The sequence below is a fragment of the Abrus precatorius genome, unplaced genomic scaffold (assembly GCF_003935025.1).
Source record: "Abrus precatorius isolate BTA unplaced genomic scaffold, Abrus_2018 Scaffold7, whole genome shotgun sequence".
NCBI classification, from domain to species: Eukaryota; Viridiplantae; Streptophyta; class Magnoliopsida; order Fabales; family Fabaceae; genus Abrus; species Abrus precatorius.
The window spans coordinates 21,229,362-21,241,720 of record NW_020874417.1 but is presented as its reverse complement, the minus strand read 5'-3'; the positions used below and the strand labels follow the sequence as shown (position 1 = coordinate 21,241,720).

General features: G+C 28.7%; 1 protein-coding gene across 1 annotated transcript; it reads left to right on the top strand.

Annotated features, from left to right (window-relative positions):
* The first annotated feature begins 10,106 nt into the window (after window positions 1–10,106).
* Window positions 10,107–11,856, top strand: LOC113873060 (heavy metal-associated isoprenylated plant protein 36-like). The gene is made up of 3 exons (XM_027511025.1): window positions 10,107–10,210; window positions 10,300–10,375; window positions 10,643–11,856. The coding sequence occupies exons 1-3, from the start codon at window positions 10,142–10,144 to the stop codon at window positions 11,659–11,661; spliced, it is 1,164 nt and encodes a 387-aa protein (XP_027366826.1). The 5' UTR covers window positions 10,107–10,141; the 3' UTR covers window positions 11,662–11,856.
* Window positions 11,857–12,359: the final 503 nt, after the last annotated feature.

The following is a 12,359-nucleotide window of genomic DNA, read 5'->3' as shown; positions in this document are numbered from 1 at the left end:
ATGGGAGAAAGCATTTTTCCAAAAATTGATGAGTCAGATGATCTCATGTTGTGATGGAATCGGTTGATAATGTTGAGAACCATTCATTCACTTTAATCATGATAAAGAATGAGAAAAGGCGAAGTCTAATAGCATTAGTAATGACCCCATTGTACTCGATAGTATCAGTGAACAAGAATAATTTCTCTAGATATAGGTTGGGATCTTCATTAGGTGAACCTCTAGACTACGTAGAATTTTGAATTATATTGATCAAGTGTCGACTTCAATTTGAAGTTATTGGCCTCCACATTAGGAGTCATAATACTTCCAACCTTGCCCTTAGTAATGGGTGTAAAATAATCTTGCAGAGTTCTTCCTTTTGCTATCCTTTACTATTTGGACTCTTTCCTTCATCCATGTGTAATTTTTTTTATCTTTCAAATCAAATATGCAAGCTGTAGGAGACTTAAATTGAGCGATCATATAACAAAGAAATTAAATGAAAAGCAGGAATTAAAGAATTAAAGAAATTAAATAAAAAGAAAATAAATGGTAAGGGTGATATGTGGTACCCTATAGTTTCATTAATTATATGTGGTACAATTGCTTACATTGCAATCAATTACAATATGTTAAGGGTGATCAATTCCTAGCATACAAATATAAGCTCACTAGGCTAAAAACCAATAAAAAAGAAACCACAATTGTCATTAAACGAAAAGATAAAAAAAAGCATGCGAAGGATTCATCATAGTCCTAACTATGATTTTATTTACTCGTAATGAAATAACCAATGAAAATGATTGTAAAGAAATTCATATATATTAAAAAGGAGAAACACAAACTAGAAATCCTAGATGGAGAGAGATGAAAAGCATTCTTATTCCCTAAACACACTCTTGATCACTTGCTTAAACTTTGAGGAAATCCTCTTCATCTTCACCAATGATCTCAGCTCCAAAGTACCTCTAAAACTACCAAAAGTCAGTTATGCAAAAAAAGTTCTTCTTGCTGGGCCTCATTCCCCCTTAAATAGGGTTCTTCAAAACCCTAAAAAGTTTTTAAATTTGAATCACCATGCAAGCAGAATGGTCGTGCATACCATTAAGCATAGTTAGCTTTTAAACAAGGTTGTGCTTTATGTTGAACGTGACCGAGCTTTCTGTCAAATTTTTCTAATTGTGACCAAAATGCTTCTTCAATTTGCTAGTGATTGATTCATGATAAATTGAAACAATTAATTAATAAATTGGTATAAAATCCTCATCAAACAAGAGTTAAACATATAAAAATACTTCAAAATATAGATTTATCATTGATCAAAGATGGACAATAATTTATATTAGCTTCATCAAACAAAAATGAATTAAAAATATATTATAGGTGACGACCAACATGAATTAGCATGTTTATGACTCATCTATGAGTTAGTAAAATGATTTGTCATAGCAGATTTCTAAGATTATCATATTTATATTTTAGTTTTTTCACTATTTTATAATTTAAGGATATTAAGTTATTAAATATTTATAGTAGTTTCTTTTGAGTATTTGTTATAGGTAAGGTTTTTATATAAATTGAATTCCCCTTAAGTGCTTGTTTGGTGTACAGAATTGAGTATGAAATTAGACATCAGAATTGAAATTAGACTTTAGAATTTAATTATCATGTTTGGATGTCCATTTGGAATTGAGATTATAATTCCATAGACTAATTCCATGACAATTAAATTTGGCCCACTTTAATTCCTAACCTGCACCCTAGGAATTTGAATTTCTAATATTATAAGTCACAATACACTTTCACGTGCCTTTTCCTTGTCTTCATAGTTTCTCACCTTCATGGTTCTTGTTCTTCTATTGATATTTTCTTTTCCAAATACTTTCTTCCTCTCTTTTTCTTTGTTCTCTCTTTCTTTTATGCATCTTTTCTTCCTTCTGTTTTGTTGTATTCTCTTCTCCTTTTAACTCTACTCTTACATTGATTATTAATATTACTTTTTTTTCTATGTTCTCTTGTGTTTCTCTATTCCCTTCTTTCTCGTTTTACATTGATTATTAATAATTGTGATTTTTCTCTATTCCTCTTCCTCTTATTCTTCCTGTTATTCTTTTAAGTCTTCTTCTTTCTTTCTCTTTTTTTTATACATTTTTTATATGCTTATTATGTTTATATTACTGTATCGTATTGCTATTCTGCACTTTCTATACTTGTCGCAAAATATATTGTTTCTGTTAATTATATAATAAATTGTTTAATACTTTTCTTAAATTGTTAGATGTCGAAAGAAATATTTAGAGTACAAGAAAAATAAAAAAGAGAAAACTAGTGCTAGATGCAATAGAGTGATAAAAGACACGTTAAAAAGTATACTTTTGAGACGATTATATCATGTAACTGACAGAAATTGCTATAATTAATCATGTCTTACTAAACAAGTTTTTTTTAGCTTTGCAACATTTTACGTGAAAGAAGAAGACTACATAATACTTATCATGTAAATGTAGAAGAATTTATTGCAATGTTTCTATTTATTTTAGCTCATGGTCTCAAAATGAGAGTTCTCGTAAGCACTTATAATCAATTTGTATTTTAAGTTTATATTTTAAATTTTGAGAATTAAATTATATTTGTAAGTATTTGTATGCTTTTATCTAATTTATGAGAAAGATAGTTCATGACTATTAAATTCTAATGAGAAATTAAACATAAAAAATAAATTTACTATGTCATGATTTTTGAAAAAGAAATATTCAGTTATTTTTTAATTATATCATCTTTAATAATTATTTTTATATTTTTAATTAACGCGTTATTTTTGAAAAGTTATAAAATAAAATTTTAATATAAAATTAAATTTTTAAAAAAAATAGATTTTATATCACACTATAAAATTTGATTTCAATCTAAAATTCTAAATTTACATTCTAATTGTTTAATTACACCAAATATAAAATTATAATTTTGAACTAATTTTAATTCTGATGGAATTAGAATTGAAATTATTCTGAATGTTAGTGAATATATTTTTTTTTATTCACTCTTCACTCAACTCCATTTTCTCTCTCACAAAATTTTACACAAACCCTAATTCTCAAATCCAACCACTTATATAACCTTACTCTTTTTGCATTGTCATCTTTTGAATTGTGATACTTGTAAGTGATACCAATTAAATTTGAAGAAATCATAGTGATATGTATATTTAACCTAATTTTTTTTCTTTGCATTAGCCACCAAATTTAGTGTCCTTATATTCTACTATTTTTATTACATGCATCTAATAAAATTTATAACAACACTAAGCAATGTCAAACTAAAAAAAATAAAAAAATCCTATACAATGTTCTCCACTAGCTAATCTAAGTAAAAATAAGGATGGAATTTAATAATGGTGGCAAAGTATAGTTATTATATTTGCTTTCAAACTTGGTGGATAATCACTGTCAAACTTACTTCTTTTCAATGGAAGGTAAAATATATATTATTAGTAGTGTTATCAAGTTAGTGTCTCTATAAAAATGCAAATTAACTATTCATGTTATATATTATGCGTTTGCTATCCCTTGTAATATTTTAAAAAAAATAAAAAGTATTTTATGCTATATAGCTACATGTACCCTTTTACCCTAATTTCACTAAGAATCTTGGTATCACCATTGTTTAGGTTTAACTTATTTATTTAAAAGATGATTATCCACATCATAGTTAGTTTTCCAATTATTTTTGCTAATATTCCAGCACTAGTGCTATAAATTTGGTAAGTTTCTCATCCATTACTAGAAATTTAGGATTTTTTTTTTTTGCAAAAATTTATAAAAAATTTGCAGAAAAATATATTTCATGCAAATTTGTTGTCAAAGAAAATACCTTTGTGGTTATATTTCTGCAAAAAATAAATTTTGCAGGTAATTTTTCTACAAATTTTAATAGGAATAAACTTGCAGATGATTTTTTGTAAAAATAATTTGCAATAGAATCTCTAAAAAAATATATACAAAAAAATCTACAGATAAATTCTAAGAAAAATTTGTAGAAAAATTTGCATGTAAATTTTTAATAAAAAATTTGTAAAAAAAAAACTTAAGAAATTTTGCAATTTTTTTTTATTTTTTTAACAATTTGCAAGAAAGTCCATAAGTAATTTTTTTATAAATTTATCAACGAAAAATTTCTTAAGAAAATAAGAAAAGTTTGTATAAAAATTTACAAAAAGAAAATAATTTATACAACTAATTTTACAAATAAATTTGTAAGAAAATTTTGTAAATCAATAAAATGGTTTACATGAGAGGTTGTGATAGAGCTTGATGGTTTATACTAATCTGGACAAGGATAACAAGATAATATATCATGTGTACGTAAGCCTTGGTGATGGTAATTATTCTAATTCAATAGAAACGTGTTTGAAACATAATATAAGAATAATACTTAGTGAAAAAATAAAGAAATCTAGTCTAAAAAAATACAAACTATATCAATTTCTTCACACTGTACAAATAAATTTGGTTATACAATCCACCTATAATAATATGATAATCCAATCACTTAACTCAGTTTGTGGCTGGTCCTGTGTTCATGTATTCTTTATAGTACAAAGTACTTAAAGTAAAGTTACCACTCCATTCTAACCAACCCATTGGATTGATCAAACTATCAAGATAAGTCTTCATGAAAACTATTCTTGAATATTGTTGCTATGACCTTCCAAAGTATGTCACAATGAGTAAATTTATAGGAAATCTTATAAACAAGTAAACTACTAAAATTTAAAACAAATGACCACAATATTTACTTTTATCGTATGTCCACATATAGTATAAAAAACATAAATAAAAAATATAATCACATGTTATCATTGTCATCACCACTATCTTCACTAATAATATATTAATTAAATCTTATATCAATTAATTCTTTTTTTATAATAATAATATATTAAAATTAAATCTTATATTATAATTTTAATATATAATTTCTTCACATAAATATTAAAATAATAAATAAATCATGTACAAAAACTAAAATTATTATATAGCTTAAAATCAATATTAATATCTTTTGTCAACAACTTTTTTTTATTTAATTAATATAATTTTTTCTTAAATCATTTATAAGTATCTTCAAATTATTTTATATTTTAAAATTTTAATTTAATTTTCTTGTAATGAGAAATTTAATTAATTAATTTTTCATAAATAAATGAAAATTTTAATTTAAAAATAATATTTTTTTTATCGATTTTACTACAAATATTGGCAATAAAATTTATAAGATCATTAAGTTTTCCTACAAATTTACATTCAATTTTTCTATAAAATTCTGTGCACAAAAATTTACAAGAAATATTAAGCTTTTTCTACCATTTTTATTTCTAGGAAACAACGTAAGAAGTCTTTAGAATTGCTGTAAATATTTTTTTCAAAATTTTCTTGTGAAAATATTGGTAAAAAAATTGTAGGAAATTGTGAGTTTTTTTTTATCTTTTTTATTCCTAAATTTTTTTAAAGGAAACTTAATAAATTTTTACAAATTTTTATACTAATTTTTTCTAAGAAAATAATAATTTTTTTAAAACAATTATATGAAATTTTGTAGGAATTTTCTAGAAACAAAATTCTAGAAACAAAATTAGCAGGTAATAACCATAATTCTAGTAGTGATCACTCAACTAATATTCTTTGGTAAGGGAGTAGATGTTTGTTATTGGAAACTATTAGGATATTATTATGATCTATACTAGTGTGGTACACATTTTCTATTATTTCATACAATCTTTTATCATTTTACATTAACTATCTCTAGATGAGATCCTATTTTTACTACATTCTACTTGTTTAGTTTGGTGGATTTATGCAAGATAATAGGAATAAGAAAATCCTATCCATTTTTTTTTAATTAGTTGACTTGATGAGAATTAATTTAAGATAATTTCATGAAATTAGGATTAATGTTATATATAAAAATTTAATATCATGATGGAATATTTTTTGGATAACCTTGAGTTAGTTAATATAGTTCTAAAAGTATTCAAAAGTTAGTAATATACGACTTAATACATGGGGAATAACATGAGCAGTGAAGCAATAAGTAGCTTGTTTCTCAAAGTAATTACAGACTGAAGTATAATTAAAATCACTTGAATAGTAGTGCAATCTTTTATCATGGATTCAAATTTACTTTTATAATGTGTTGTTTGCTTTTCTTTTAGGAATTGGAGGAAATATATTAGATTTATTTAAGATAGAGTCGATTCTAATTTTGAAGATGAGGGTGAGGCTGAAATTGAGAAAGTTTGCACTAATGATACCTATAACACTGATATAAATAATGAAATGACGGAAGAAGATGACAATGATGTGATAATTAATGTTGATAACTTGGAAGATATTCTTAATATGGATCTTAAAAGCTTTAGCCCTCACCAAATAAGAAATGTTCATTTCATAAGTTTGGAGGTAACATACTTGTTTTATATATGGTATGTAAATAATTCTACTGCTAGAAAAAACACAATTCTTCAAAACATTAAACATAAAATTTTACTACAAACTTATAGGCAAAGATTTTGTGTGAAAACTTCAACCAATGAGAATAGTAAGTATCAAAGTCAACCTCTAAAATAGGTGTGGTTGCAAAGATAAATTTAAAGTGCATATAAGCATAAATTCTAGTTGATGGTATGTAATAATTTTTTTGATGACCATAATCATGAAGTACTAGATGAATAGTTTTGTGGAATGCTTCTAACACTTGAGAAATTTAGCAAGTTAAATATAATGCAAGTGAACAACTTTAAGAATGTTGATATTGGGCCCTATTTTATAAACGATTACTTTGCTGCCTAAGTAGGTGGATATGAAAAAATAGGTTTTCATAAAAAAGATAAATAATTAGATGGAAGGCATAAAAAAACACGAATCAGATTCTACAAGAACTCTTCAATACTTTAATAAGTTGGCATTGATTGATCTACTAAAATGTTTTGGACATAAGCAATAAATATAACAACTTACCTTATAAATAGAAGACCGCTAGTTCCCTTGGATTATCAATTACTTGAAGAAGTATGGTTTAAAAAGGAGGTAAAACTTTCACACTTCAAAGTTTTTGGTTGTGTCTCATGTTTTGATAAACTCTGACAATAAAGATAAATTAGACCACAAGGCAAGAAAGTGTTATTTTATTAGCTATGGATCTAACATGTATGGTTGTTTTGAGATAACTAAAACAAGAAAATCATTAGAAATAGAAATGTTACTTTTAATGAGTACATGTTCTATAAAGATAGATCTGTGGAATTTATGAGTGCAACGAGATTGTCAAAACTTTCTAAGAGTGTAGAATTGGAAGAAATTTCAAAAAGTAATGTAGCTAATAGAAGGTCAAATATAGAGGAAGAACCTGAATCCAAACCAGAACCAGAACCCACAACAATGCCAGAAATCCCTATGACCCAATTGAGGAGATCTAGTAAAGTACTAGTAGCATTGCAAAGGTATTCTAATTCATTGCATTATTTGTTATTAACTTATGCTGGTGAGCTAAAATATTTTGCAGAAGCCATGCAGGGGAATGATCTATTAAGTGGGAGTTAGGAATGAAAGATGAAATGACATCTCTTCAGAATATTGGAAAATGGTCATTTACCAAACTACCACAAGGAAAGAAAGCCTTGCAGAACAAGTGGATTTATAGATTGAAAGAAGAACCTGACGGCAATAGAAGATACAAGGCAAGACTTGTAGTGAAAGGGTTTCAATAAAAACAGGGAATTGACTTCATAGAGAATTTCTCTCCTGTTGTCAAGATGACTACCATTAGAATTATCTTGAGTAACCTGACGGCAGTAGAAGATACAAGGCAAGACTTGTAGTGAAAGGGTTTCAATAAAAATAGGGAATTGACTTCATAGAGAATTCCTCTCATGTTGTCAAGATGACTACCATTAGAATTATCTTGAGTAACCTGACGGCAGTAAAAGATACAAGGCAAGACTTTTAGTGAAAAGGTTTCAACAAAAACAAGAAATTGACTTCATAGAGAATTCCTCTCATGTTGTCAAGATGACTACCATTAGAATTATCTTGAGTATCATAGCTGCAAAGAAATTCCATTTGGAATAATTAGATGTTAAAATTGAATTCCTACATGGAGATTTAGAGGAAGACATCTATATGGTACAACCAAAAGGTTTTAAAGCTTTAGGCAAGGAGAATCTTATGTGCAAACTTCACAAAAACTTGTATGGTTCGAAACAAGCACCAAGACAATGGTATAAGAAGTTTAATTAGTTTATGAGCAACTCTGGATTTCATAGATGTTATGCAGATCATTGCTGCTATGTTAAGAAGTATGTTAATAATTATGTCATTCTTCCTTTATATGTTGATGACATGTTAATTGTAAGGTCCAGTATGACAAAAATCAACGAATTAAAGTAACAGTTAATAGAAAACTTTGAGATGAAGAATCTTAGATCAGCTAAATAGATTCTTAGCATAAGAATTCTCAAAAATATATCAGAAGGTATTCTGAAGCTGTTTTAAGATAAATATATAAAAAATTTGCTTGATAAATTTAATGTCGGAGATATCAAGACCAAAAATACCCTTTCAAGAACTCAAAAGTAATAAATGTGAAAGTGTCAAAAATATGAACATTCATAGCAATAATGGTGGAAGGAGGTTTGAAGATAATATATAGTAATAAAATAAAATAAAATATTCAAGAAACAAAATAAGTACAAGTGATGCTCCATGGTCAATTTTCTTGTTTTTATTTTATAAAGTGTGAATAATTCTTTACATAAAAATGACAAGAAAAAATGTTGCATTGATAAATATTTTTTTAATCTTTCCTCTAGTGTTTCAAAATTATACTTATACTTGTTTGAAGACAAATATAATTCCATTGTTGTTGAAGAAAAACATTAACATAGAAGGGTATTTTAATAATAAAATTTTCAAATTTTTTAAAAAAGTGGTATAACTAAAAAAAAAAAAAAAGTAGAGGCACTAAAAGTAATATCCTTATTTTTAATCAGTTTGAATATTATTTGTTCTTAAATTTCAAACAACTCAATCCAATTACGCCCTTGATGAACAAGACAGACCAAAAAGTAAGAAAAAAAAAGGTTACTAAGTTCGTTTGGGAAGATACATTACTTATATAAGCTTGCGCTGAAAATGTAAATCTTATTTTAAAATTAAAGAAGAGTAACCCATGAAAGAATAAAAAATGGTCTAAATAAAAAAATTGATTTAGAAACATACTGTAATTTTATTTTTATATGAAAAAAGACATAATTATTAAAATATAATATTTTAAGAAAAATAAAAAAATATAAAAAAATTTCAAAAAAATTGTAAGTGACATGTCCATGACATTTTATTTTTTTATTTAAAAAATTTATTAAGTTTTTAAAAATTGCCGCTTTGACTAATTTTAATTTTAAAATTATTATTATTATTTTGTTAAAAAATTGTCGCCGATGGATTTTGAATTCGGACAATTTTTAAATTTTTAATTTTTGTAATTATTTAAAAACATCATGTGTTATTATATATAATTTTTAAAACTCGTCTAAAAATAAATAGTCTACAGTATTGTAATATCTTTAAATTAGTCGTGTACAGAAATATGACATGTGAAATACACTTGTAATGATAGTATTGGAGTCTTTCAAAGGCTCTAATTTTTGAAGGTGGCAAAGAAGAAAAAGAAAAGAAAACATAACACTTAACTACTAATCGGTCACAGGGATATATTCTCGAAATTCTTTAAGGTACAACTGTCCAACCCTTGCTTGTATCAAAGGAAAAGAAAACAAGGAAAAATAAATAAATAAAAACCCGTTAAAAAGGCATCATGCAGTGATTGGGAAAAGCAAAAACCGCACCAAATGCTAAATTGACAGGCGTCCACTACAAAATTTGCATTTCTAAATAAAAATGGATGACTCGTACTCAATTAGACTACCCCTACGAGCCACGATATTTTTTCTCACTCTTTTTAACGAGGTCCTTCTTTTTATGAAAAGCCTTCACTTTTCTTTTCTTTTTAAATTAAAATTATAAAGATATTCGCTTATATTATGTCTCATAGTCTTGCTTTTAAGCGTTCCCTCTCCCTGCCTTGTGACGTCTCTCATGTTCAAATGGCTGCTACAGAAACGAAACCCGAAGGTAATGAAGTGGAAGCACATATTCAACCTCTCACATTTAAGGTAAAACAACTGTGCCACCGTTTATATTTGTTTAACATCTCTCAAATGGGACTCCAACATGTTCTGAACTTGTCATGCTTGTTTCTCAGACCGTTGTGTTGAGAGTCTCCATTCACTGCGAAGGATGCAAAAGGAAAGTAAAGAAAGTTCTACAAGCCATAGACGGTAATGATCATCAAAATCAAACCTTTTTATCTTTCGCTTCTGATTTTCAGTAGTGTTTTTGTTCCTTTCCATTTCTTTCTCAACAACTCCACCTGGGTTCCCCTCATATCATCTCTTTCAAATCTTACGCTCATTAAACTCCTCTTTTTTTTCTTCTTCTTTATACTACACACGTTACTATTCTCCTTAACATGCTCTCGTTAACACCTATGTTGTTACCCCAAAGCTTAATCTCTTGCTCATAATCATTGCCCTTAATTAATCCAGGAGTTTATAACATAGACATTGATTTGAGGCAACAAAAAGTCATAGTAACGGGAAACGTAGGGAGCGAGACGTTGATTAAGAAATTAACTAAGATAGGGAAGCACGCAGAGTTATGGCCTGAAAAAGCAGATTCCAAAAAGAAAAAAGCAGAGAACATAGAGAAACAAAGCAACCCAGAAAGCAGCGAAGAAATCAACCAAAGCGGTGGTAAAGATAAAGATAAAGAACCTGTCGCCCAAGACACATCCAAAACTGCCGAAGTCACTGCAAATAATAATAACAATAATAACGCCGTTAAAAACAGCGACGGATGCGGTGCGGTTAACGTTAACAAAGCCAACGAAGGATGCTCCACCGGTAAAACCGGTGTGCAGTTTCAAGAACCAAAGCCAGAGGCCAGACAAGCCGCCATGTTACCGGCCGAACCAGTAACGGAGAAAAAAGTCAGCGTAGCAGTTCAATTTCCTAACGAAAATGAAGCACCGGAGAGTGAGAAAATTGGCGAGGGCGGAGGGAAAAAGAAGAAAAAGAAGGGTAAAGGGAATAGCAACAATGGCAACGAGGGTGCTAGTGCTACGGCTAGGGCTACGGCTACGGCTACGGCTAGTACTAACGCTACCGTTACGGTTGAAGATCGCGGTGATGCCCCTCCCAACGGTGGTTTCGGTAACCAGTCACAGGGACACGCTCATGTGATTCATGTCCCTGGGCCAGTTCCATTTTCAAGACCAGCCAATGAGAGTCCTCCACGTCATCACATTTACCATCAATATCCACCGCATTATTATGCTCCTCCGGTTCATACAGTGAACTATCACACAGCTTATCCAAGCAGCAGCTACGGTGCAGCGTATTATGCGTCTCCACAACCGTATTCATACACCCATGTGGTGCGACCAGTGAACGAAATGGAGGCTCCACCGTATGTATACGAATCGGAATCGTATACTACATCGCAGCCGTCTGATTCATTCGTGTACTTTAGCGATGAAAATCCTAATGCGTGCTCAGTCATGTGAGGGTGAGTGCAATCATTCCATTTGAGTGCATTTTGGACTTTTACACATACAACTTGTATGAGCATGGCCATGGCCATAGTGTAATTTTGTAATGCTTGTAGATATACAAGAATATTATAACAGCCTTTTCTTTTTTATTTTAAGGGAAAGAAGAAAAAGATGAACTTTTTCGTGTTTTGAACGGATGAAATTGTTGGGTGCAATAATGGGGCTCTGCCTCTCCATTTTTATGATCAGTGGTTTGTTCTTGCTTTCTATCATGCTACGACATATACTGAATTGCAAAATTATTGACCTTGATCCTACCCCACAATCTCCATATTAATTTTCGGTTCTGGGTTAGGGGAAGGTTCAAATGACTTAGTTATTGAAAGTGTGTTTATTTATTAAAATTAAAACAATTTTAATAAAATATTTCTATTTAATGTGATTGTTTATTAAGAATTTTTTTTTATATTAATTAATGAAAAACATGAACAGCATAGAAAATAATGTTCCTTATTGTTAGTGTATTATGTTAGATTGGGATCTTTCCAATAACTGCGCCTGGTATTTGGTGTATTTTTGCCAAGGCCAGGCTTAGGCTAGTTTCCTCTTATGTCAAAACGCCAAGCGGTTGATTCTTGCAATGAGAGGCGCAGAGCTGAGTTCTGAGACTATTAAGACTTATGCGATGTATTATGTTAAATCGTCCAACG

What these genes read in the sequence shown, in the direction of transcription:
- LOC113873060 (XM_027511025.1), top strand. Translation starts at nt 10,142, where the DNA reads ATGGCTGCTACAGAAACGAAACCCGAAGGTAATGAAGTGGAAGCACAT. An exon ending in TTCAACCTCTCACATTTAAG is followed by an intron (nt 10,211 to 10,299) that starts GTAAAACAACTG and finishes CTTGTTTCTCAG; the next exon opens with ACCGTTGTGTTGAGAGTCTC. An exon ending in AGTTCTACAAGCCATAGACG is followed by an intron (nt 10,376 to 10,642) that starts GTAATGATCATC and finishes TAATTAATCCAG; the next exon opens with GAGTTTATAACATAGACATT.